Raw genomic sequence first — 23,893 nt, forward strand, 5'->3', positions numbered from 1 at the left:
AGATAAGGTGGGGGTGAAGGTGATAGGTCGGAGAGGAGGTTGGAGTGGATAGGTGGGAAGGAAGATGTTTAGATAGTTCAAGATGGCTGTTGGAAGGGTGGATCTGAGGTAAGGTGGAAGGAGGGGAAATGGGGAAACTGATGAAATCCACATTGATCCTATATGGTTGGAGGGTTCCAAAGTGGAAGATGAGGTATTCCCAGGAATCCCAGGACTTGTATGTCCTTGGCAAACTGGGATAGGGAGTTAAAGTGTTCGGCCACAGGCTGATGGGGTTGCTTAGTGCCTGTGTTGCAGAGATGTTCTCTGAAACGTTCCACAAGTTGGCGTCCTGTCTCCCCAATGTAGAGGAGACCACATCGAGAGCAACGGACACAGTAGGTGACGCGTGTGGAAGTACAGGTAAATCCCTGTTGGATGTGGAGGGATCCTTTGGGGTCTTGGACGGAGGTGATGGGGGAGGTGTGGAAGCAGGTTTTGCACTTCTTGCGGTGGCAGGAGAAAGTGCTGGGGGGGTGGCGGTGTCGTGTTTCCAACAAGGAGTTGCAGAGGGAATGGTCTCTCCAGAATGCAGATAGGGATGGGGAGGGAAATATATCTCTGTTTGTGGGGTCTGTTAGTAGATTGTGTAGGGCCATCACTGAAAACTAAAGCAGCGCACAAATGTATGCTTACAGCTATCGATATGACAACCCAGTTTCCAGAAGCTTTAAGATATTGGTGTAAAAGGTAACTCAGGTTTTTACTTAAGATGGATGACCAATTAAAATAAATGGTAATCAGCAGTGAGTTTCTGTCATATGCTATTATACCAATTGCTGGAGGTTTGTGGTTTGCATTGTCTGCTACCAATCCTACTTTCTCTACTTGGTTCAAGAGCTTGTTCAGATAATTGTGGCAGAGAATAACCTGCTCTTGAATCTTAATAAAAAGAGGAACTTGTCTTGACAATGACAGATAGTTTATTGCATTAGAACAATAGGTACAAGTGATGTTGATGAGTTGGATATTATCATTAAGATGAACAGGAGCAGAGAGACTACACACCTGACCGCATCAGCTTCCAGAGCTGGGCTCCTTATTCTCCACATCATCAGATCAGTTAGTGCCTGATGCATTCTTCAAAATTATCCACATCAGAATTGTTACCTTACACATCAGTTTCCTTGCCTGTGCTCCACCTGGTATCATAATAGTTTGTAAGATCTCATTCGATGTTGAGGTGTATAAGAGCTGTTCCCACTGACAGTGTACCAATGTGCTGCCACATTTGATGAATTGCTCCTGCCAGTGGAACAGGGCACACAGCGGAGGTGGCGGTGGACAACTCTTATACTTGGCTGAAAGGAATATGTTCTGTGAGTCTGACCATTTCAGGCTGCTACTTGGCTGCTCTATGGTATTATGGTCTACATCTGTCATAATTTTGGTGCACATCCCTAGATAGCACTTTGAATGGTCACTTGGAGGTTGAAATGTCCAGGATCTGTGTCCTAGATATGTGATTTTATTCTTATCAGACATCTTCAAAACATTGTGATGGTTTTCTGAGCTTTGTCAGAGGGCAGTCAAGAGCCGACGCCTTTCTGTGGATCTGGAATCACTTAAAGGCTACATCATGTACATTTGACAGTTTTATTTCTTGAAAGGATGTTGGTGAACTGGTGGCTTTTTATAATAATCTGGTCCATTCATGGTCACTTTTGTACGAAATTTTATAATTCACTGAATTTAACTTCCCTGTTTACCATGGTGGAACTGAATGTGTGTCTCTGGATGACCGCTCCAGGCCTCTGGGTTATTAGACCTGTAATACAATTGCTGTGCTATTAAGATCATTAGATATAGGAGCAGAAATAGGCCATTCGGCCCATCAAGCCTGGTTTTCCTTTCAGTGATATCAAGGCTGATCTGAGAATTCGCGATTGCATTTTCCTGCCTTTACTCTGTAACCTTTGATTCCCCTACAGTTTAAAAATCTGCCTCTGTCAGCCTTGAATATACTTCATGATCCAGTCACGACAGTTCTCCATGGTAAACAAATTCAGTCCCTCGTGATGAAGAAAATCCCCCTCACCTCTGCCCTAGCTGGGTGACCTCGTACTCTGAGATTATGCCTTCTTGTCCTAGACTCTTCCCACAAGAGGAGACAACCTCTCCATACCTCTCAAGCCCTCGAACAATCTTATATGTTTCAATCTCCTCTCATTCTTCTGAACTCCAACAATTATAGGCCTAACCTACTCAACCTCTCCTCTTAAGAAAACTCCTTTGTACCCATTAACCTTCTCTTGACTGTTACCAATGCCAGTATAACTTAGTTTAGATCTCTATCCCAAACTGTACACAGTATCCTACGTGTAGTCCAAGTAGTTCCTTGTAAACTCCATTCCATTCTCAGGAAATAAAGGTCAACATTCTATTTGCCTTCCATATTATTGCTGAGCTTCGATACTAGCTTTTTGTGACTTTGTTCCTGGCTCTGTAGCAACTTTTTGTAACATAGTTTATACATGTTTTATTAATATAAAACATGATATAGATATTTTAATAAATATAAAACATTTATAATTTGTATCTCTAACTTTTTCCTTTTTCAGAAACAGTCTTACAGCTCAGTTTTAAACACATTTTTATTCAGAACATTCTTGTAATCTTCTTTATTAGTCTGCCTGTGTTAATTATCACCTCAATTTCTATTCTCTCATGTTTTATTGCCTGTGACCAGATTCTTAGTACCAAAGTAGCTTCATTCAACATGGATATATAGTTCGCAGCATATTGGGTTAATTTTTGTGGCTGTTTTTGCCTGATTCTTATATTGATTTTCTGTTGAGTGCATTCCCAAACTGTAATCTTGTCCATGCCTCTGTCATCACTTCAGCATTCAAACGAAACATGAATGATAGAATGATACATGCCCAGGTCATTGGAGATTCTAAATAGAATAAAGAGATAGTGAAACCAAATGTTTGCTCTTATAAGAAAGGCATGTTAAAAATTAATAAGTGAGTCAAGATTTCTTAATAGTTATTCTTTCATGAAATATGAGCATCACAAGCAAGGATCACATTTTTTTGCCCGTTGCTAATTGCCTTTAAACTGAGTGACTCAGTAGACAGCGAAGAGTCAGCACCATTGCCTGGAGACACATGGAGGTCAGGCTGGGTAAACAATGGAAGTTTTCTTCCCTAAAGGGCATTGTACAGAAGAATAACACAGTAAAACTTTTGTATACTTCAAGCTGGAGGTCGAATACATTCAGTTCCAGCATTGCTAGTTCTTCCCGTCTGGAATGGAATTTTACAACAATCGATGATAGCTTAATGGTCACCATCACCAGTTTTATATTCCAGGCTTTATTCAATTGAATTTAATCTCCATCAATTGCAATGGCAGAAAGTGAATCCATGCTCCCAGAAATGGGTCTCTGGGTTATTTGTGCAGTGACATTATCACAAAACCACTCTGCCTTGAAATCTTACCATGTCCTGACTGAGTAGATCTCAGTTGCGCTAACTGTAAAATCTAAGAAGTGGCCTCAATCTTCTAGACTGAAGAGGTTCAAACCAACCAGCATTCCAGATTATGAAAATAATTTAGCAAGCTCTACTGCTAATTGCACATATTGCACAGGATATTCACAACTTTCATACTATCTGTGAAGAGGCATGGGCGATGGATAGTGCTATCCATGGAACTTCTATTCAACAAGGAGTCTGTCTTCAATAGAAGGACAGGAAAGAAACAAAGGAGGAAAAGAGAAAAAACATGAATATTGCTGTGGCTCCAATAATGTTTTTTAGTTGTAAGTGGCTTTTCAATCAGATTCTGGTAAGCTCTCTTGCAGACATTAACCACACAAAAATAACTTTTCACACATTTATAAAAATTACATTTCAGGCTGCTGGAATAGCCATTTTGAAAGTCATGAGGTGGAAACATGGAATATTATATTTCTGCAGATTTTTACTTCACTTAACATTGTACACTAGAATGGACTTGTTAAAAAAATCTATATGTATTGATTTTTACATGACATCAGAATCCGGCACGTGTCCCAAAATGATCTCCTTGAGTCTAGCCTTATATGTCACTAAAATTGTTTACTCTGTGCATCCAGAGATAGAAATATTATTTCACTCACCATCCCTTGGTTTAGCTTAGCATTTCTTTCAGAGATTGATGCCTTGTGTTCTGCTGTACCAAACACTAGTTCTTGCACGTGGAGGGTGGGAAAATAATTCAGTGAAATGTAATTAAAATCCAACCAGAGTAGATCAAGAATTTGGCCTGTGCAATTACAATAATAAAACAATATGGTGAAAATCTGTTATCATTTGAGGCCAAACATGGAAAGGTAATATAGTGGTAATATTATTGGACCCGATAGAAACAGAGCCTAAACAAATGAGTTCAAATCACACCATGATCGCTCAATGAATTTAAATTCAATTAATTGATCATTCTGAATGAAAATGGTAGTACTGGTAATGAAGGTCATAAAACTACTGAATTCCCATCTGGTTTAGTGATGTACTTCGGGAAAGGATTTAAAGTGATGGAAGGTGTTGTTGACAGTGATGTCAGCTGGCATTTATATAGCTATACTGTCTCATTAATGCTCAGTTTTGATTTCATCAAGTTGACTCAGCTCCAGACCTCATTATAGCCTTTGTCCAAAACAGCTCAATTCTAGAGACAGCTCGGCAGCATTTGGCCAAACATGGTATCATAAATCACTAGCAACATTGAAGTCAATAGGAATCAGGAGAAACATTCTCCACTGACTGGAGTCATACCTAGTATAAATGAAGATAATTGTAATTGTTGTAAGTCAGTTATCTGTGCCCTAGGAATCATTGCAGTTGTTTCTCACTGTGCTGTCCTAAGCCCAGTGTCTTAGTTGATTCATCAGTGAACTTTCCTCCAATATCAGACCAGATGTAAGAATGGTTGTTGATGATTTCAGTCTTCAATATTATCCAGATCTTCTCAGATACTGAAGGAGTCCATGTCCATGTGCAACAAGATCTGGACAGCATTAAGGTCTGGGCTGTGAAGAAATAAAACAAAATCAATAAGTGGAATCAAATGTGAAATAGGAGCTGAAGTAGATCATTCAGCCACTTGAATCCATTCAATAAGATCATGGCCGATCTGTTTGTCTTTCATATTTCACATTTCCAGCTACATCTGTTAATCTTCCATTCCGATCCAAACAAAAATCTATTAAACACTTCCTTAAAGGGATTCATTGACCCTTTTCCACCACTTTCTGAAGCAGAGAGTCCCAAAGTTGCACAGCCCATCAAGAGTCAACATTTCTCCTCATCTTGATGTTCAAAAGGCGATGTCTAAGTTTAAAACAGTGGCTACTAGCTCCAGAATGACCAATAAGAGGAAACATCTTGGACATATTTACTTTGTCAAGACCTTTTCAGGATCTTTTACACTTCATTTGAGACACTCCACATTCATCCAAATGAATCCTGTAAAAACAATTCCTGCCTGTCCAACTTATCCTCATCACTCAACTGTCTTAACCAAAGAATCAATCAAGTAAAACCCTTGCCAACTGCTTCCAATGCGCTACATTTTTTTCCTTAAATAAGAAGATCGAAACTGCACATAGTTCACAGGATGTAGTTTCATGAATGCCTGTACAACCAAAGCATAACATCCTTATAATATGTTCAGTACCTCTCGTAATGAAGGATAACATCCTATTAGACTTCTTGATTATGTGCTTGTTATGGACTTGGCCAGATCCCCTCAAAACATTTCAAAGAAGGTAGCCCAGACCCTAACTTTTCCAATTGTTTTAAGCAGGTGTGGAGTGGATATTCTGGGAGTGATGCAGTTGGCCCAAAACAGAATTTAATTACAGAGTACTGAATGAAACATGAACAAAAGAGAACTGAATTTAGAATAACAACCTATCAGAAAATCCATTCGACTCTATCCCAACTTAATGATGCTGTTCCAAATACTTGCAACATCCCATAAATCCCCCCTCCCCCAGAGGCAAAAACAGTAAATTCAAACGCAGGTTCTTACAGAAGAGAGATTGCAGTGAGACGGAGGATCAGCATGGAGCTGTTTCTTTTCCCAGCAGCTGTTTCTCTAGGCCTGCAGCTGAAACAAAACCAAACCAAAACCCTGAATTGGGAGAACTGGCCATTCCTTTTTGTTGTACAAGTGCTTTAAAAGAAAGACTTATAGGCCTTCTCAAGTACATATTTCCAGATATATCAGAACCTCTGCTTTTATGACCCCTTTTGAAAAAAAGCACATAACCTTGTTAAAAGAACAGCATCGTCACACCTCCCCCCCTTAAAAAATGAACCATCAATATCCAAAGATGGCCTCATTTTAAAACCTCTTAATCTTAAATTGTTGGTATGCTTTAACATTACATTGACTATAAACATGCAAACATGCACTACTACATTCTGTTTCAGTCCATTTCCTCCTGTCACCAAACACCTCCGTTTCTTAAGCAAGTCTCGACAATACATTGTTGATCACGTTTTCTCGGCCTGCCACATGCACAATTGTCAAATTGACTGGCTGTAAAAACAAGCTCCATCTAAACAGTCTGGCATTTTTGTTCTTAGATTTCTCCACAAATTTCAATGGGTTGTGATCAGTGTATATGATTATCTCAGATGCATTAATGGTAATAAAAACGCTGAAATGTTGTAACACCAACACCAATTTAAAGTCTCCTGCTTAACTGTTGAATATTTCTGCTAAAATGAATGTTCAACTTCCTAGAGAAAGACTGATAGCCACCTTGAATGGCTTTGCATTAATTAGTGTGGCTAACACTAGGACAGTGGTTTAGTTAACTTTCAGGCATTCTGACAGACCACTGTCCACTGAAACTTCTTGCCTTTCTTTGGTAATTCAGTGCGTGAAGCAGACACACTGCTAAAATTTGGTACGAATTTCCGATAAACCCACTCAATCCTAGGAACTGTAGTACTGCTCTTTTTGTTGGTGGTATGTTTTTGCATTCCTTGGGTCCATTTGTCCATGTCCAATAACATGGCCCAGGAAAGTGACTTAGGCTTTGGTACATTCACTTTTAGCCAGGTTTATCACCAAGCCTGCCTTCCAAAGTAGATCAAATAATTTCAATAAATGTTGCAAATGTTCCTTTCATATGTGACTAAAAATCACTAGGCCATCAATATAAACTACACAATTGGCTAATCCAGAAATAACCTTGTTGGTTTGTCTTTGAAATGTGGCTGGAGTATTTTTCATATTAAATGGCATAACTTTAAATTGATACTGTCCACTTGGCATTACGAAAGCCGAAATTGTCTTTGCTCTTTCGGACAAAGGTACCCAGCTGTACTGTCTGAGCGAGTCCAACTTAGAAATATGAGTTGCTTGTCCCATCTTTTCAATACAGTCTTCCAAACATGGAATTGGATATGCATCAGTCTTTGTAACTGCATTGACTTTATAATAGCCTACACATAACTGTTGGGTACCATCTGGTTTTGGCACCATTACTATGGTGAGCTCCAGTCACTGTAACTCACTTTGATTATGTCATCTTGGAGCATGCATTCAATCTCCTTTTGAACCTATGCCAACTTTAGAGTGTTATGCAGCATTTTCTATACCTACATCATGCATAATTAGGTTAGTACTTCCCAGCTAATTTCCACATATCTCCCCATGCAATAGTAATAACTCTTTCAGGTCATTTCGATTTTCCTCTGGAAGGTAACTCAATAATTTAGTACAATTTTTGACAACTTCCTCATTGTCCAATTTATTTGAAGAATGTCCAACTCAGAATCCTCTGAACTTGGTTCTTCACTCTGCCTTGTAACCAATAACACAGTTTTCTTTTGCTTTCCTTCCCTGTCAAAATAGTTTTGAGCATATTCATATGACAAACTCTGTGATATTTCTTTCTGTCTGGAGTCCTTATCAAATAGTTCACCTCACTCAATCTCCTTTCAACTTGATATGGTCCACTAACCTTGCTTTTAAATGTTCACCTATCGCTAGAAGTAACACTAACACCTTATCTCTGATAGAAAAATTGCAAGTTTTTGATTTTTTTGTCTGCTTCCTGTTACATTGTATGCTGTGATACTTTTAAATGCTGTCTAGCCAACTCCTCCACTCTATTTATGCATTCCCTAAAATTTGACACGTAGTCCAAATATGTGGTCTCTGAATTCTGACTTACTAATTTCTCCTTAATCAATTTTAATGCCCAAAAACTAATTCAAATGGAGTGAATTTGGTTGATTCATTTGGTGCATCTCTTATGGCAAGAAGTACAAACAGAATTCCTTTATCCCAAGCATCTGGATAGTCTTGACTATAAGCCCTCAAAATGGTCTTTAATGTCTGATGCCACTTTTCTAGCGCTCCTTGCAATTCTGGATGGCACGCAGTAAATTTGAATTGTATTGTTCCTAAGCTGTTCATAACTTCCTTGAATAATTTTGATGTGCAGTTTGACCCTTGATCTGATTGTATCTTTGTAGGTGGTCCATATCTAGTGAAAGGTGTGAGTAACTCCTTTACAATTCTTTTAGCTGTGATGTTGCATAATGGAAAGGCCTCTGAAAATCTAGTAGACACATCCATTATCGTTAACAAGTACTAATTCTGACTTTTTGTTTTGGTTTGGGTCCTATGCAATCAATTAAGACTCTTCTAAAAGGATCCTCAAATGCAAGAAGAGGTTTTATAGGTGCAGGTTTTATTATTGCCTGTGGTTTTCCAATATCTGACATGTATGACATGTCTGGCAAAATTCAACTACATCCTTGTGCAGTCCAGGCCAGTAAAAACGTTTCTGTATTTTAGCCTGAGTTTTTCTTACACATAAATGACCTCCTACTGCTAGTTCATGTGCTACCCACAACACTTCCTTTCTATAATCCAGTGGCAATACAACTTGGTGAATTTCTGCCCATTTCTCATCTGCCTGAATATGTGATATATTCCATTTCCTCATTAAGACATCATTTTTTAAAAAAGTAGTATTCAGGGATACATTCAGATTCTTCTTGAGTATACGTTTTTTGATTCAATTGTTTTAGTTTCTCATCTTTCTGGTGTAACTCAGTTAATTTCTCTGAGATAAAGATTTCTACTTTGTCAGCTATCTGCTCCTGGTTTTTCTCAACCATCTGATCAAACAGGGTCTCTGCTAATTCCACTTCAACTTTCTTATTTGTATTCTTTGATCTGTCCTGTTTCAATTGGTGACTTTGTGACCTCATTACCATACAGTCAGGAAAAGTCCCAGGATATGCTTCCTGTAACAGCTCAGTTGCTTGAGTTTCTGCTGCTTTTCAACCTCAGTAGGCAGCACTTCTACCTGTTAACCAGCTATATCATTAGCAAAAACAACTTGTATTCCTGAAGCTGATAGTTTGTCCACTACTCCCACTACAACTTCTCCACTCTTCGCTGGACATTCTAACCTTACTCTACATAATTGAGCACTTCTTGTCTCACTGTGAATTCCTGTTACTAGCACTTCTTCTGGCAATAGTCCTTCAGATCTACATATCACCCCATCTTTCAACCACTTTCAACATCAAAGATTGAGATGTTCCTGTATCTCTCAATATTGTAACCTCTTTACCGGCTGCTCCTGGCCTATGTGAGTAAACTTCAATTTCACAGATATATCATTTAAGAAGATTTGGCATTTCCTCCTTGACCAACCTCTGACTAGCTTGTACATTCTTGTGCAACTCTTTAGTCTCCACTGTGCTTGCTGTTACCACTCCAACAAAATTCACTGGCTTATCCTGTTTTCCTAAATGTGGCTTCCCAATGCTTTTTGAAACACACCAACACTGTGATTTCATATGGCCTACTTAATTGCAGTGAAAACAGCAGAGTTTTTTAGCTTCTCTTTCCCCTTAAAGGATTTCCTTTTTACCCTCTTTGAGTTATCCCTACGATCTTCACTCAGATCTACTTTTCCCTTACCATATGAGGATTTCTCTTTTCTCCAATTTCTATCCCTCACCAATTGAAATTGATGTTGGAAGCAAAACTTTGATTTATGAACCAATTCATAATCATCATCCATTTCAGCAGCTAATCTTGTCATTTCAACTCTCTGCTCTTCCTCATGAGTTCTCACTACTTCAGGAAGGGAATTTTTGAAAGCCTCCAAAATAGACATCTCTCTAAGACCATCTATTTTTAATATCCTTATCCATGTCTCAAAGTTGCTTTGTTTGATCCTTTCAAACTCAATGTAGGTTTGACCAGGGTCTCTCCTTAGATTCCTATAATGCTGTCTGTATGTTTCTGGCACAAGCACACATACATTTAAAATGGCTTTCTTCACCTCCTCATATGCTCCAGATTCCTCCTCTGATAGTAATGCAAATATCTCACTAGATCTACCGACAAGTTTTGTTTGGATCATCAAAACCCACATAGTCACTGGCCACTTCATTTGTTTAGCCACCTTCTCAATGGTGTGATGAAAAAGGCTTCTACATCCTTATAATTACATTTAGGGCAATGCTTGGGTATATTTAAGCAGATCTCCCCCAGGTCTTTGGCTACCATAGGTTTGTTCATCCTCAATTTGATCCCAATTTGGAACTGTCGAACAAATCCCGCAAACAGCCCCCTATGTGTTATGGGTATGGCCAGACCCCTCAAAATATTTCAAGAAGGTGGCCCAGACCTTAATTTTTCTCATTGTTTTATGCAGGTGCAGAGTGGATATTCCAGGAAGTGATGCAGCTGGCCCAACCACTCAGTTTTGAACAAAGCAATTTATTTACAGACTACTGAATGAAACATGAACGAAAGAGATCCGAATTTAGAATAACTTAAATCTGAAAACCCGTTCAACTCCTTTGCAACTTAATGATGCTGTTCCAAATACTTGCAACATCCCATACACCCCTTTGGCAAAAAGGTAAATTTAAACACAGATTCTTACAGGAGAGAGAATGCAGAGAGAGAGACGATCAGTATGGAGCAGTTTCTTTTCTCAGCAGCTGTTTCTCTAGGCTCCCAGCTGAAACTAAACCAAACCAAAACCCTGAACTAGGAGAACTGGCCACTCCCCTTTCATTGTACAAATGTTTTAAAAGAAAGACTTATAGGCCTTCTCAAGTGGATATTTCCAGATGTATCTGAACCTCTGCCTATATGACCCCTTTTGAAAAAAAACAAGGACAACTAACCTTGTTAAAGGGAGCAGCATTGTCACAGTACTGTTCTTGCATGCCAACGTTTTATGGTGCAAGAATACCTAATCAATCTATACCCTAGAATTCTGCATTCATTCTGCATCTAACTAACATTCTGCCTTTTCATTCTTCCTGCTAAAGTAAACAAGTTTATGTTTTCCTATATTATACTCCATCTGACAAATTTTTTACTTACTCTTTCAACCCATATATATCATCTTGTAGCCTTTTCTTCACAACATGTGTTTCTATGTATCTTGGTGTCATCTGCAAATGCAGCTACCACGCATGCCAACATTGCCCTCATTGAAATCACTGATGCAAATTGTAATTTGAGGCCCTAGCATAGACCCTTGCAGGGATCTACTCATCACATCCGTCGATTCAGACAATAATCCATTTATGCATATTTGTTTTCTGAAATGGTGATATGTCACTCCCTACATCATGAGGTTTTAATTTTTGCAATGTCGATTTCTGAGGCACCTTATCAAATGTCTTCTGGAAATTCACCTATATTATGCCAACAGGCTCCCCTTTATCCAAAGCATGTTACTCCATCAAAAAAGTATGACGAATTGGTCAAACATAATTTCCCTTTCATTAAACCATCCTCACTCTTCCCAATGCCTTGACAGTTTTCTAAATGGCCAGTAATGGTCTCTTTAATGATCGATTATAAAACTTATTTAATATCCTTGAGTTCCCTCTTGAATATTGTAAGGATTCAAGATTGTGCCTCACCATTAAATGTTCAAGGTTAACTCTGGATGGTCAATATTTACTGGCATTGGGAGGAATACTTTATTCCCATGAGCAAATAAATCTTTAATAGCAGCATTGCTATTGCTTCTGAGTATCAGATCAACCTAAAAATTGAGACTTTTCATATTGTCCTGTTGAGTGTGAAATATTTAAATTAGAACTCGTGTATGGTTTTGAGAGATGGTGGTGATGCTTTGATGTTGTGACCCTCGATGCAATATTCCTGTTCTTGTTATTATTGCTTTCTCTCATGATGTATGATAGCTGAATGTGAGGTAGACAGCTAAATCTGGTTGTGTGATGGCACTCAGCAAATGTTCTGTTTTTGTGTGCTATTCTGCTTCTTATTTTCAGACCACATTATTGGCTAGCAACAGAGAGCCAAATGTGTCAATGTCTCTTTCTGACTTGTTACAATCCTAGCGAATATTATTACCAGACAAGTCAGATACCAAAAAAGAGCCTAGTTTGATAGATCATATTTTGATTTGGTTTGGTTTTGTGTCTTACTGAAGCTAGGCAAAAAGACATTAATTAAGAATAAGACATTTCTTAATAAAAGAAATGAAGATAAAATTGAATAAAACCATCTACCGATAATACAAATTCAAATAATTTTCAATACACAATAAAATTAGGATCCCATTAATTTAGAAACATTCCCTTACAAATGAAAAAGAAATAAAACAGCTTTTCTGTACTGTCCAAAACGTTCCCTGGTACCCTATCCAAAACACCACTCATTACTCCAGAGTCCCTGTATCTGACACCCTAATAGATTTAAGTAATTTGTGACTTAATTGTTTGACTTGAATTATGGTAGTTACTTCCTAATGATATGATATATGAATTTCAGTGTACTCTGCTTTAGATGATTTCTTCAGAGTTTTATCCCAATACTTTTTCTCTGGGACTAACACTAACTCCTCATTCTGAGGTCATGTAGTTTACTATGTGTCTTCTCTAAGAAGCATAGGTCTATACAGCCATCCTATTCCAAGGACTTCACAGATTTCTCATTCAAAGTTAAAATTGAAACTTAAACGTCTTCTTCTTTAAGTTTCCCTTAAGTTTTAAAAATAGAGTTCCAGGCAGCAAGTTTTGAGAAGATTTGTAGCACAGGTTGAGGTTCTGGATGTAGGTTTGCTCACTGAGCTGGAAGGTTCATTTTCAGATGTTTCATCACCATATTAGGTAACATCTTCAGTGACCTCCGGACGAAGCATTGCTGATGATTCCTGCTTTCTATTGATATGTTTGGGTTTCTTTAGGTTGATGATGTCATTTCCTGTTCTTTTTCTTAGGGTGTGGTACATCGGGTCCAAGTCAATGTGTTTGTTGATAGAGTTCCGGTTGGCATTCCAGATGAAACTTCCAGTGCGGCAAGCAAACCTACATCCAGAGTTCCAGATATCTCTAACAAACCTTGAGATTCCATAATGAAACTTGCTGGTTTGCAAAACAGTCTAAAATAATCAACAGTCCATTAGTGATGCACTAATCTCTAAAGCCAGTCATCAAAACTATTCTAAAATAAATTACCATGGCTATGGAAATATTTACAAATTAATTGTTAACTTAAGATAGACAGAAACCTCACCAGTTACTAACTCAAAAACACCCAAAAGTTTAATAAATAAAACACTGAAACCTCTGGGGATCAATTCGCTTAGTGGACTTGAGGCTGCTTTGCAATGCAGACTAATGCTAATAGGGTGGGTTCAATTTCTGCACTGGCAGAAATTACTATGAGGAACTTCCCTTGTCTGAGGTGTGGTGACCTTCAGGTTCAACTATCATCAGTCATCTCTCTCCTTATTGACCAAGCAACCCTATGGTCTGGTAAGACTATAGTGACTTTACCTTATAAAAATGTTAAAAAAAAATTGCACAGTAAACAGCATCTCTCTTGGCAAGTCCTCACCTGTGCCTCCTCAACGTAACACAGAGAAACTGGGACCTCTGCAGGCCCAAGACAAGAGGTGGTCAGAGCATTGTGACTCCAGAAATGCAATGTGCAGGTACTTTGGCATTGAGCGTACCTTATCACTCATGATCCCCTTGCTTTGGGCAAATAGTTCCACTGCTATATGGATACTTTGTATGATTTGAGGATTAAGAAATGGACCCTGACAAAAAATAAGTGAAGCCTAAACACAGACTGATTTTGAAATATGTTATCTTTCCAGCATTTTCTGCAAACAAGCTCTTCTCGTAGCCTCATTTTAACACAGTGTCGTGGTCACATGCCCATTTGTCTGTCCACAACATGCTGCAATGCTCCAGCAAATCACAGCGCAAACTAGAGGAGCAACACCTCATCTTCACCTATGCAGTTTACAACATTCTGGCATGAATATTGAGTTCAACATCTTCAAATTATGAATCCATTCTTTCCCTTTCTTTTAGCTTTGCTTATTACATTCTCTGTCATCCTCTCTCCGTTGCCTCCACTCCAGTGGGACTGTTTGTTCTTTCCAGTCTGGCAATTAGACACACCATTGTTCTGCCGTTCTCACATTCCGATCACTTAATCTGAACTATCAAAATCCTTCCTCCCACAGCACTCCCCCCTCCTTCCCCCTCCTTTTATTGCATGAATGCTGCCCCCTCGACGCCTCAGTTCTGATGAAGAGTCATCTAGATTCAAAACATTAGCTTGCTCTCTTTTGATAGATGCTGCCTGACCTGTTGTGATCTCCAGCACTGTTTGTTTTCAGTCCTGTGCTAAACATAGTGCTTTCCTTAGGACTTAACCAGTGAGTTTAATGGGGTGGGGGGGACAAAAACAGGAAGTGCTGAAGAAACTCAGCAGGTCTGGCAACATCTGCGGAGAGAAAGCAGAGTTAGCATTTCGGGTCCAGTGACCATTCTTCAGATGCTGCCAGACCTGCTGAGTTTCCGGAACAATTTCTGTTTTTCTTTCAGATTTTCAGATTTCTTTGTTTTTTTTTGTTTGAAAGTGGGCACTGGGCATTTGAGCTGTCAGGTTTCCAAACTGGAGAAGAATATCCAGTTTTACTGCAAAGTGTTAACACAGCAAGGCAGTGTTATGAGTGTTGTGATAGGGATGGAGAATGTGCACTACAAGCTGACTCTGTGACAGTGAGAAGGACTGTGTGCTCCTTGGTATACAGTATTTCCAGTTGGGCAGCTGCTGCCAGGTAAGGTGCTGACCCATCACAGTCCTGCAGCTTCAATGGCTGCCTTTAGTTTAGAATCTCTACTCCACGAATGAATGGAACCCACCGCACCAGGCAACAAAGCGAATGAAAAAAAAAGATGCTGACTCTTTGACTGGAAACTGGAGTGTCTGGACGATGTACACAGGATTGACAGAGTAATTTACAGCAGATTGATAACTTATGCAAGATAGTCATTGAAGCCATGGAACTTGACAAGCTGAACATTGACACAGTTTCCTGACAAAAGATCAGGCTGGTTGACGTGGATCACTGAAAAGAAAATATTATCCATTCAGCTGGCGGAGAAGTGTTCAAAGGAGGTCCGTGAGAAAGCTCTGGGCTTTGCTATAACATTCCCTGTCTTGATGATAGAGCCACCCCACCAACACACACACATGCACATAACATACAAACAGTTCAGCATGTGTACGTGCACCTGCTTCTCAATTCAAAAACAGCCTGTTAACTTCAGAAGTATCCATGCTCCAACACTGTACTTCACTATGGAGGGGAAATCCCAGTTCTACGAGAAGCTTGACACTACTATAGTTGATAGAAGCAAGAGAAGTCCCTGAATATTCTGAGGTCTGCTTGAAATCACTTAACAGACTGTTAGGTGGAGCACCAAAGACAACTGTTTATAATTACGTCAGGCCGCCCAGGTGACCTTCAACACAACTATTGCTCGGGGCACAAATGAAGGGATCAAAAACACGGTCCATCTGTAAATAAAACAAACTCCTTCAAAAATAAAGGCAGGGGAGATCATTGCCCATGGGTGTAAACTGTCGAGAAATAGAAGGGATGCTGTTTTGAGTTATACTTAGGAGGACACTGTCACTGAACAGCTCCAGGCTGTTCATTATGGAAAAATTACACATTGAACCCACAGTGGAGGAACCAAGTAAAGCTGTTAGCTCACTTACTATGAGAAAAGCTTCAAGAGCTGGTGTCATAACATCAAGCACTGGAAACCAGTAATACTGCAGCATCTATATAACCTTCCGTGTCTCTGCTGGAGGGATGTGGTAAGTGCCCTGGGATACTCACGCTGCACAGATTCTGACACTGTACAAAAGCAAGGGTGACCAGAACAATTGCAACAACTATGGAGGCATCTGTAACCTGAGCATGGTGCCAAGTATTTGCCCTTATTACTCTTGTCAGACTGAGGATCCTGACTGGACATATCTACCCTAAATTCCAGTGTGGTTTCAGGACTGGATAATTGACATACCTTCTCACTAAAGCAGCTGTAAAAGAAAGGCCATGAACAGAGAGAACCACCAAAACATTCAACTATGTGAACAGAGGTGGTCCATTTGAGCTGCTGGTGAAAATTGGTCACACACTGAAGATGCTCAGTGTGATGTCTTTTGATGGAACCATGATGGGTAAGGTCATTAATGTAGGGGCAACATTAGAACTCTTTGAGAACTGCAGAGGAATTAAACAGTGTTGAGTCAGGCACTAACACTCTTTGGAATATATCTTCAGTTTGCTGCTACCATATATTTTTACATCATTGACAGAAGATGTCAACTTACATATCAGAAGAGATGAAAAACTCTTCAGCCTCACTCACCTGCAATTCAAGGTAAAAGTATCAGTTCTCATTGACAAAACCACACTGGCACTGTATACCAAGGAGCACATTCCATGCAAATGGACAGATTCTGTCATGTTGTTAAAGAGTTTGGTTTGACTATGAGCATCATAAAGACAATGATTCAGGACTGCCATGCCAGACAATGTTTTAACACAGAGATGACCATCAAGATGCAGACATTGTCTTAAGAGATGGAAGGCAGCCATTAAAGCTGCTGCTTATTTTCACGTTGTTTACCTCTCTTAAGAAATAAAAGCAAAATACTGCAAATGATAGAAATTTTAAATTAAAAAAACAGAAAATGCTGGAAAAACTCAGCAGATCTGGCAGCATCTGTAAAGTGAGAAACAGATTTAACATTTTGAGTGTAATGACTTCTTCAGAACTGAAGCCTCTTTAAGAAGCTGCCAATCTTGTGCAAATGTTCCCTCTTGTGGGTGAACATGTAATAGAATAATGATCAGCAAATCTGTTTGCGATGATTGTGAAGACTTTTACTGAGGCCATGACTCCAGTCTTTGGTGATTATTGATGTATTTGAATTTTGTTTTACCATTAATGATGAATTTCTTTGAGGGCTGATATTCCTAGCATGCAGATGATGCAAGTAATTTGTTATGGAGCTTTACTGTTTCATCATTTCTTTTGCAAATTGTAAGAATCTTAAAAATTTGAAACAACATTGTGCATTTCATTTTAATCAATACCTTTGCATCTTCTGGGCAGTTCAACAATCATATTATCAAATATAAGCCAGAAATCCATACCAAACTACTTAATAGAAGGTTTACTCAAGCAAAATATCAAAGTGTGAATGGATCCTGTGCATTACATCAATATAGTACATTTGTGAAATGAGAATAGATTTATATAACGGTCCAAACATTTCTTTCAGTGGCACTGCATGGAGATCATAAATGTAAGTCTATTAATCTTTATTATTTCTATAGAATGTTAAAGTTGTTATTAATCAATGCTTTGTAACTGCATGTAAGAAAGAACTGCTACAAGAGTTTGACACACGTACAGGGATTTGACAGGATGCAAAATAATTAGTGTTATAAGATTGAAAAGAGTTTGACAGAAGTGACTTGCACATTGTTGAGTTCCTTCATTCAATCAAAGGGTCCCTATGTTTACTGTTCTTCAGCGGTTAAGCATTATGCACTTCATAATTAACATGACACTTTGGCAGTGTAAACAACAACAGCTTGTTCAGCTCATCTCCTTATACTCAACTGCAGTTTTGTTGGTGTTTCATTAATTACATTTCCAAATAAAATAACAGAAATTTCTCTTTTCTCCGGATTCATCTCAGCATTGTGAAGCTGCTTTAGTCCAGCCTGCTCCCTAGTGGCACTGTTTACAGCAAATGAAACAATTCAGTTAAATGCATGTTACTGAGGAGAATGGCAGTAAGACGATAAAGTGATTGTTCACTGTTTCCTCCTCTTTATACCCTATTTGGAACTGGATTGATCATTCTCACAGTCAGCTGGGGGTTGCTGCTGCTGCTGTTACTGCAGCTTGATCTCGAGCCAGAAAGGAACAAGAAAGGTGTCAAAGGCAAAGTGGGCAGAAAATAAGCAAGCAAATTCAGGCAGAGGAAATGGGAGCGAAGACTAGACGGAAGGGAGGAAACTAAAAGTCTTGGGAATAAACAAAAGCTGGAAGAGTTCTTAATGGTTGCAGTCAGCTCAGGTTAAAAGTGCTGTTGATTGGGAGCTGTCATCTGTGGAACTCTGTTTACAGTCTTTTCCTGTTAGTGCCTTGTGTTTGACAGTTTTTCAGTTTGCAATTTATTTGTTACTGTACCTGGCTTTTTGAAGGCAGACTGCAGTTTGACTGAAGCCATCGAAGACTGGTGGCAGTGTGTAACAGGGACTTCGTTATCACGGACTGCTCACAGCAAAGCTCTTTTGTCCGTTAGACTATGTAAACCAGTGGTGATCTGCTGCATCTGTCAGATAGTGTGGATTTTCCTGTCTTGCCCGAAACTGAGGATTAGCATTTTCACGTGGTCTGCGTTTTGGGAAGTGCTTGGATTTGCAGTCTCGTCATTTAATCATCGGGGCCGATGGATCGTCTGTTGGTGTTCTGTCTCTGCCTGCCGACGCTGAAGTAGAACAGTGACTAGGTGTTGCCTGATAGGGTTCCTGCTTTCACTTTGCTGTGCGGCTGCTGAATCCCCCCCTGCTTATGTCAACCCTGTGTACATATGGGAGACACATTACCGTATGGCGTGCTATTACCTTGTGATCAGCTCAACGCATCTCAGCAATGGGCATTTTAGAAGCATTAAAGGAGTTTTTAGAGGACCCCTGTGCAAGAATGGGAGTGAATCACTGGTAAATTTAATACATTATTTTTTCTGTTCATTATGTGTAATAAACTTTTTCTTAACATTTGCAACATATGATTGTGTAAATTGTGCCTTTTGGAAAACGTGCAGTCACTGATTTTTTTTTATTTCTTGCAAATTGAAACTGATTTTCAAAGAAACATACATAGATAAGGCACTTTGGTTTTCGGCGATGCTTTGATGTATGAAGAGACGTGATGTGAAGTAATTGGTGGCAGACAGTACATGCAAATGTATAGCTGAAACAGCGGAATGGGTTCGGGCTCTGCTAGTCCAGAAACTGGTGAAACATTCATTGAGTTAATTAGTGCGGCCGTCTCGCTGCATCTCTGCCCAATGAGTCAGATTGTCCCTGAACAGTAAACTTACTTTAGCAGATCAATTATTTCACAGCATTTGCAAGCACCCTGTGCTGCTTCGACTTATTTTGCCGCTTTTCACATTGCGCGACTGTGTTGTCCGAGTAATTCACGGACACATTTTCAAACTTTGAATTAAAATATCAATTTAGACCGTGTCAGTTGAGCAATTTCCATTTTGAATGGAAAGGTTATAACTGCCATCAACGGTGGATTTTACTGCATCCTGAACGCGCTGAAAGATTCCCTGGTAGCATTCATATATTCCCGACAATATACACGCGACGTGAATGTGAGAAGTTACAGTGAAGTATAAATTGCAACAATTTTGCCATTGGAAAGTCTAAAAGAAAGTGAACGTGCGTGCGTGTGAGAGAGAAACCAGTATTTCTCTCTCACAATGGAAACAACCGATTTCGATACTACAGTATCGATTTAAACGGAGTTCTGAATGGTGGGGGGCGGAGGCAGGAAGTGGAATTTGAAATTAATGTTCTCGACACTCACATAAACAAAGTCCAACTCGACTGAATTCCGCGGGTGGTTTACTTAGAGTTATATGGTAACTGATTCAGCCATGCAAGTGTTCTGCATTGTCAGCGTCAGGTTATATTATGTGACAACTGCAGTGCGATTTATGATGAGGAAGTTGAAATTCCCCCAGAAGAGAAATGTCGAGAATTACCAGGCATAGTTTGTGTCTATCACTTACTCACATTTCGGATTAGGTGCGACCACAGTTGCTGCCGTGACTGTCCGGAAAGAGCCTTGTGTTTCTATGACATGTTATGATTTTGGATCAATTTGGCCGTTTAAGATGCTTCTGAAGGTTCTTATAATGTTGTTATCTTATTGCAATCGGTCAGAACTATATTGTTAGCTTTTGTGGACTGAATTTATCACAAGGGTAAAATTACAGGTGAAGTGGGCTGCAAAATCTTCTCCAGCTGTCTGGAATTCATTGAACTGAAAGCTTTCCAAGTCCGAGCCAATTTGTTTCAGAACCCTGGAAGCATTCCTTTCTTTTATCTAATGATGGTTTAAAAAAAACAAAACAGTTTAGCATCTGAGCCAAATGCCATTGTATTTTTGTCAGTATTCCACAAATAACTTAAAAAGTGCACAGTAATTATTTGGAAAACTATTATATAAGGCAAAATCCATCAGTATATAAAGGGTTAACAGAACCTTGCCATTAACAGTATTATACTTTTCTAAATACATGCCTTTTGTAATCAACAAACATGTATTACCTGCTGACTAACTAAAATTGCAATTTAATTCCCAGCATAAATCTAAGGATGCTGGAAATCTTAACTAAAAATAGAAAATGCTGGAAATATATGTGCAGGTCTGGCAGTATCTCCAGAGAAGGGAAAAGGGTTAATATTTCAGATTTTCTTTCCTCCAAACTGAAAAATAGTAGAAATTTAGCATGCTGCCTGACACGCTGAGTATTTCCAGCACTTTCTGCTTTTATTTATAGGCAATCCACTTTTCTGGCACAGATTTTTATTGCTCAAGTAACCTACAGGTGTCATTATTTTCTCATGACCAACCAAAATAATGTTGTAATTGCTGATTAATTTTGTATTTTAGTCTAATCTAAATAAATAAAGGATTGTTTATGACCCACTTTTCTGTAATTGCTGCAGCTAAATGTACAATATGTAGTGTGTAGTGCATGTATGTATGTGATGATTTATGGATGGGGTGGAGTTGGTGGTGGGAGGTGGGTGCTTTGGGTGATGCTGTATGCAGCAAAAATTGCTGTAAGCAGAGGTGGAAAAGAACACAATTCCGAGTCTGTGGTACTCACTTGGAAATTACAGGAAAGAAATTCCTTTTGGAAATTGCAATGAGTTATAACTCATTGATTTGGCACATTTACAAACCTAATACAATTACAGTTGTGTGCACAGTGATATAAAATTCAGACTCTATCTCTAAAAAGAAACACGCTGTTTTTCAGTAATTCTTCTGATTTTCCCTATTCTCCTAGATTTTGAGCTGCCCAGCATCCAATCAGAGGTGGAAGGTTAACTAATGGTTTGTTTTATTTGGTCTTCATTCATGCATACTTTTATCTCGTAATTATTTTTATCTTATTCCTTTTTGGATGATATACATACTCCTTTGTCATGGTTGGAACACCATATATAGTGAGTTGCCAAGCCGTGAGACTGGCTTGATCATTATTTTGGCAGATAATGGTGCATAACTGACCCATACAAACCATCAAAGCCAAAACCATAGGACAGGTCTGGCAGCATCTGGTAATGGCAAAAGGGACCAGCTATGATGCTGCCCATGGACAAATAACCTGTTGATACTCATAATCAAAAGATCATGAAGTGGTGGTAAACTGGCGGAGTGGATGCTTCCACAAGTGTTGGTCTTTTTTGTTGAGGGAACTGAAAGAGAAGAAAAGGGGAATCTGTAAAACTTGATCATGATTGAAACCTAGTATCATTTGGCACTGAAATATCAACACTGGTTCTGTGTTGCAAATATTTTCTGGGAGCAACTCATTTTCAGAGTCAAGGAAACATCCTGTTGAGATTAATCATCAAGTTGGCTGTCTATTTCATTGTTGTCACAGTGCTACATATATCCCATAACTTTGTAGGGTAAATCTAAAATATTCAGATTGATATCCTAAATTGAATATTTTCTGCATTCAGTTAATGGTGGTCTGAAAATACTTGAAATTAAAAACGACAGCAGATACTTTATTGGTCTTGTAACTTTCTGAAGATTTGTGTTTGAAGGTTTATAATGCAAGAAAATCTTTGCCTGAATTTTAATGGAGATGGTATTCAGGGGTTAATGTCATTAGAATACTGAGAAAAAGGTTTTTGAAAACTTAATATTCAAGGAGGTAAATTTTGAAGGAGTCATTTAATTTTGAAAATCATTTTAATATTTAATGTAAGATTTTGTACTTGTCCCTTGCCCAACCCCAGCATGTTCCAAAACACTATGGCCAATTTAATAATTTTTAAAAAAAGTTAGCTGTAAAGCATGTCAAGTTGTAATCCAGCTAGTACCAATATAAAATATTTAAAATAAAATTCTAATTTATTTAGCTGTGCTATTTCAGTATAAATTTTATTCATTACTGTTTAAATTATTCTATGAAGCCAAATAGACACATGGACATATATGCAGATGTGACTTGGCTAACAGGATTTTTGAAGCATTTTTCTTAATTAACTTATAACTTTTATTGAAAATTGTAATTGTGTTTTGTTTGGATTAAAGATACTGCAGCTGAGCTTTTGCAACAAGCAGTGGTCTTGTCTTATTAAGCAGACAACATGTTTTTACAGTGTCAGATATTATATTGAAACAATTCTGTGTTCACTGAACAAATAATAAGTATAAAGCTATCATAAAAGTGGAGCAAAATTGGCATTAAGAAAAATGTTCCTCCAGTGGTGTGAAAGTAACTTTGGCATTTTAAAAGAAGTGTTGTAGACTAGACAAATAAATTGTACCTGATATGGAACTGGATTTGAAACTATAAGCAGTTTAAAGTTTTGAGATAATTTAGGTTAAATGGACTTGAGCTTACGTGAGCGTAATATTCCCCTTATTATGACCAACCAGAATAACTTGTATGACTCAAAATAAGAAATAATCTATTATTGATTCTGCAGCAAATAGATTGTGTTGTATTGGAATACACTATCAAGATGCTTTATTGTAGTGGATTTCAAGGGATTTCTAAATGATTTCAGTTTGATCAATGATTAAGATATAGTCAATGCAGAACCTTTAAGCTCTAGATCAGTTTCAGTCATGCAAATGAATGACAATATGCTTACATGTGAATAAGTTGATAAAGAGCATTGTTGGGGGAATATTGTTCATGTTTACATCACATTTTGCATGTTTAAAAATTAGAATTTTCAGATAAACTACCTTTTTGTTTCCATTTGAAATATGACCTGGCCCTAGTGAACTGGGTGAAACAAACATCTAGTTGTAAGTTTAAAAATTCACTGGAATAAACTGTCTGCCTTAAGACTGTCATAGTCCTCCTCAATCAGTTTCTTCATTCACTGACATTTAAATTTGATTAGATTCCCTACAGTGTGGAAACAGGCTCTTTGGCCCACCGAAGGGTAACCCAAACAGACCCATTTCCCTCTGACTAATGCACCATGTGCAATTTAGCATGGTCAATTGACCTAAACTGCACATCTTTGGACTGTGGGAGGAAACCAGAGTACCTGAAGGAAACCCACACAGACACAGGGAGAATGTGTAAACTCCACACAGCAATTGGCCAAGACTAGAATCGAACCTGAGACCCTGGTGCTGTGAGGCAGCAGTGCTAACCACTGAACCACCATGCCATCCCAGTTCTCAGCACTTGAGTAGAATGG

The 23,893-nt window shown here is 38.6% G+C and overlaps 1 protein-coding gene across 3 annotated transcripts in view; it reads left to right on the top strand.

The window, feature by feature from the left end:
• The window catches only part of LOC122549981 (G patch domain-containing protein 8), an 859,839-nt gene that overhangs the window by 309,282 nt on the left and 526,664 nt on the right, over window positions 1–23,893 (top strand). The window contains exon 1 of one of the 3 annotated variants that reach the window (XM_043690313.1): window positions 18,718–19,126. The exons of the other annotated variants lie outside the window; for them this stretch is intronic. Within the exon in view, the coding sequence (XP_043546248.1) occupies window positions 19,016–19,126 (111 nt within the window). The 5' untranslated portion in view covers window positions 18,718–19,015. Of the gene's footprint in view, window positions 1–18,717; window positions 19,127–23,893 lie in introns of those variants that run through there. 3 annotated transcript variants of the gene reach the window in all.

Source organism: Chiloscyllium plagiosum, chromosome 5 (genome assembly GCF_004010195.1).
Source record: "Chiloscyllium plagiosum isolate BGI_BamShark_2017 chromosome 5, ASM401019v2, whole genome shotgun sequence".
Lineage (NCBI taxonomy): Eukaryota > Metazoa > Chordata > Chondrichthyes > Orectolobiformes > Hemiscylliidae > Chiloscyllium > Chiloscyllium plagiosum.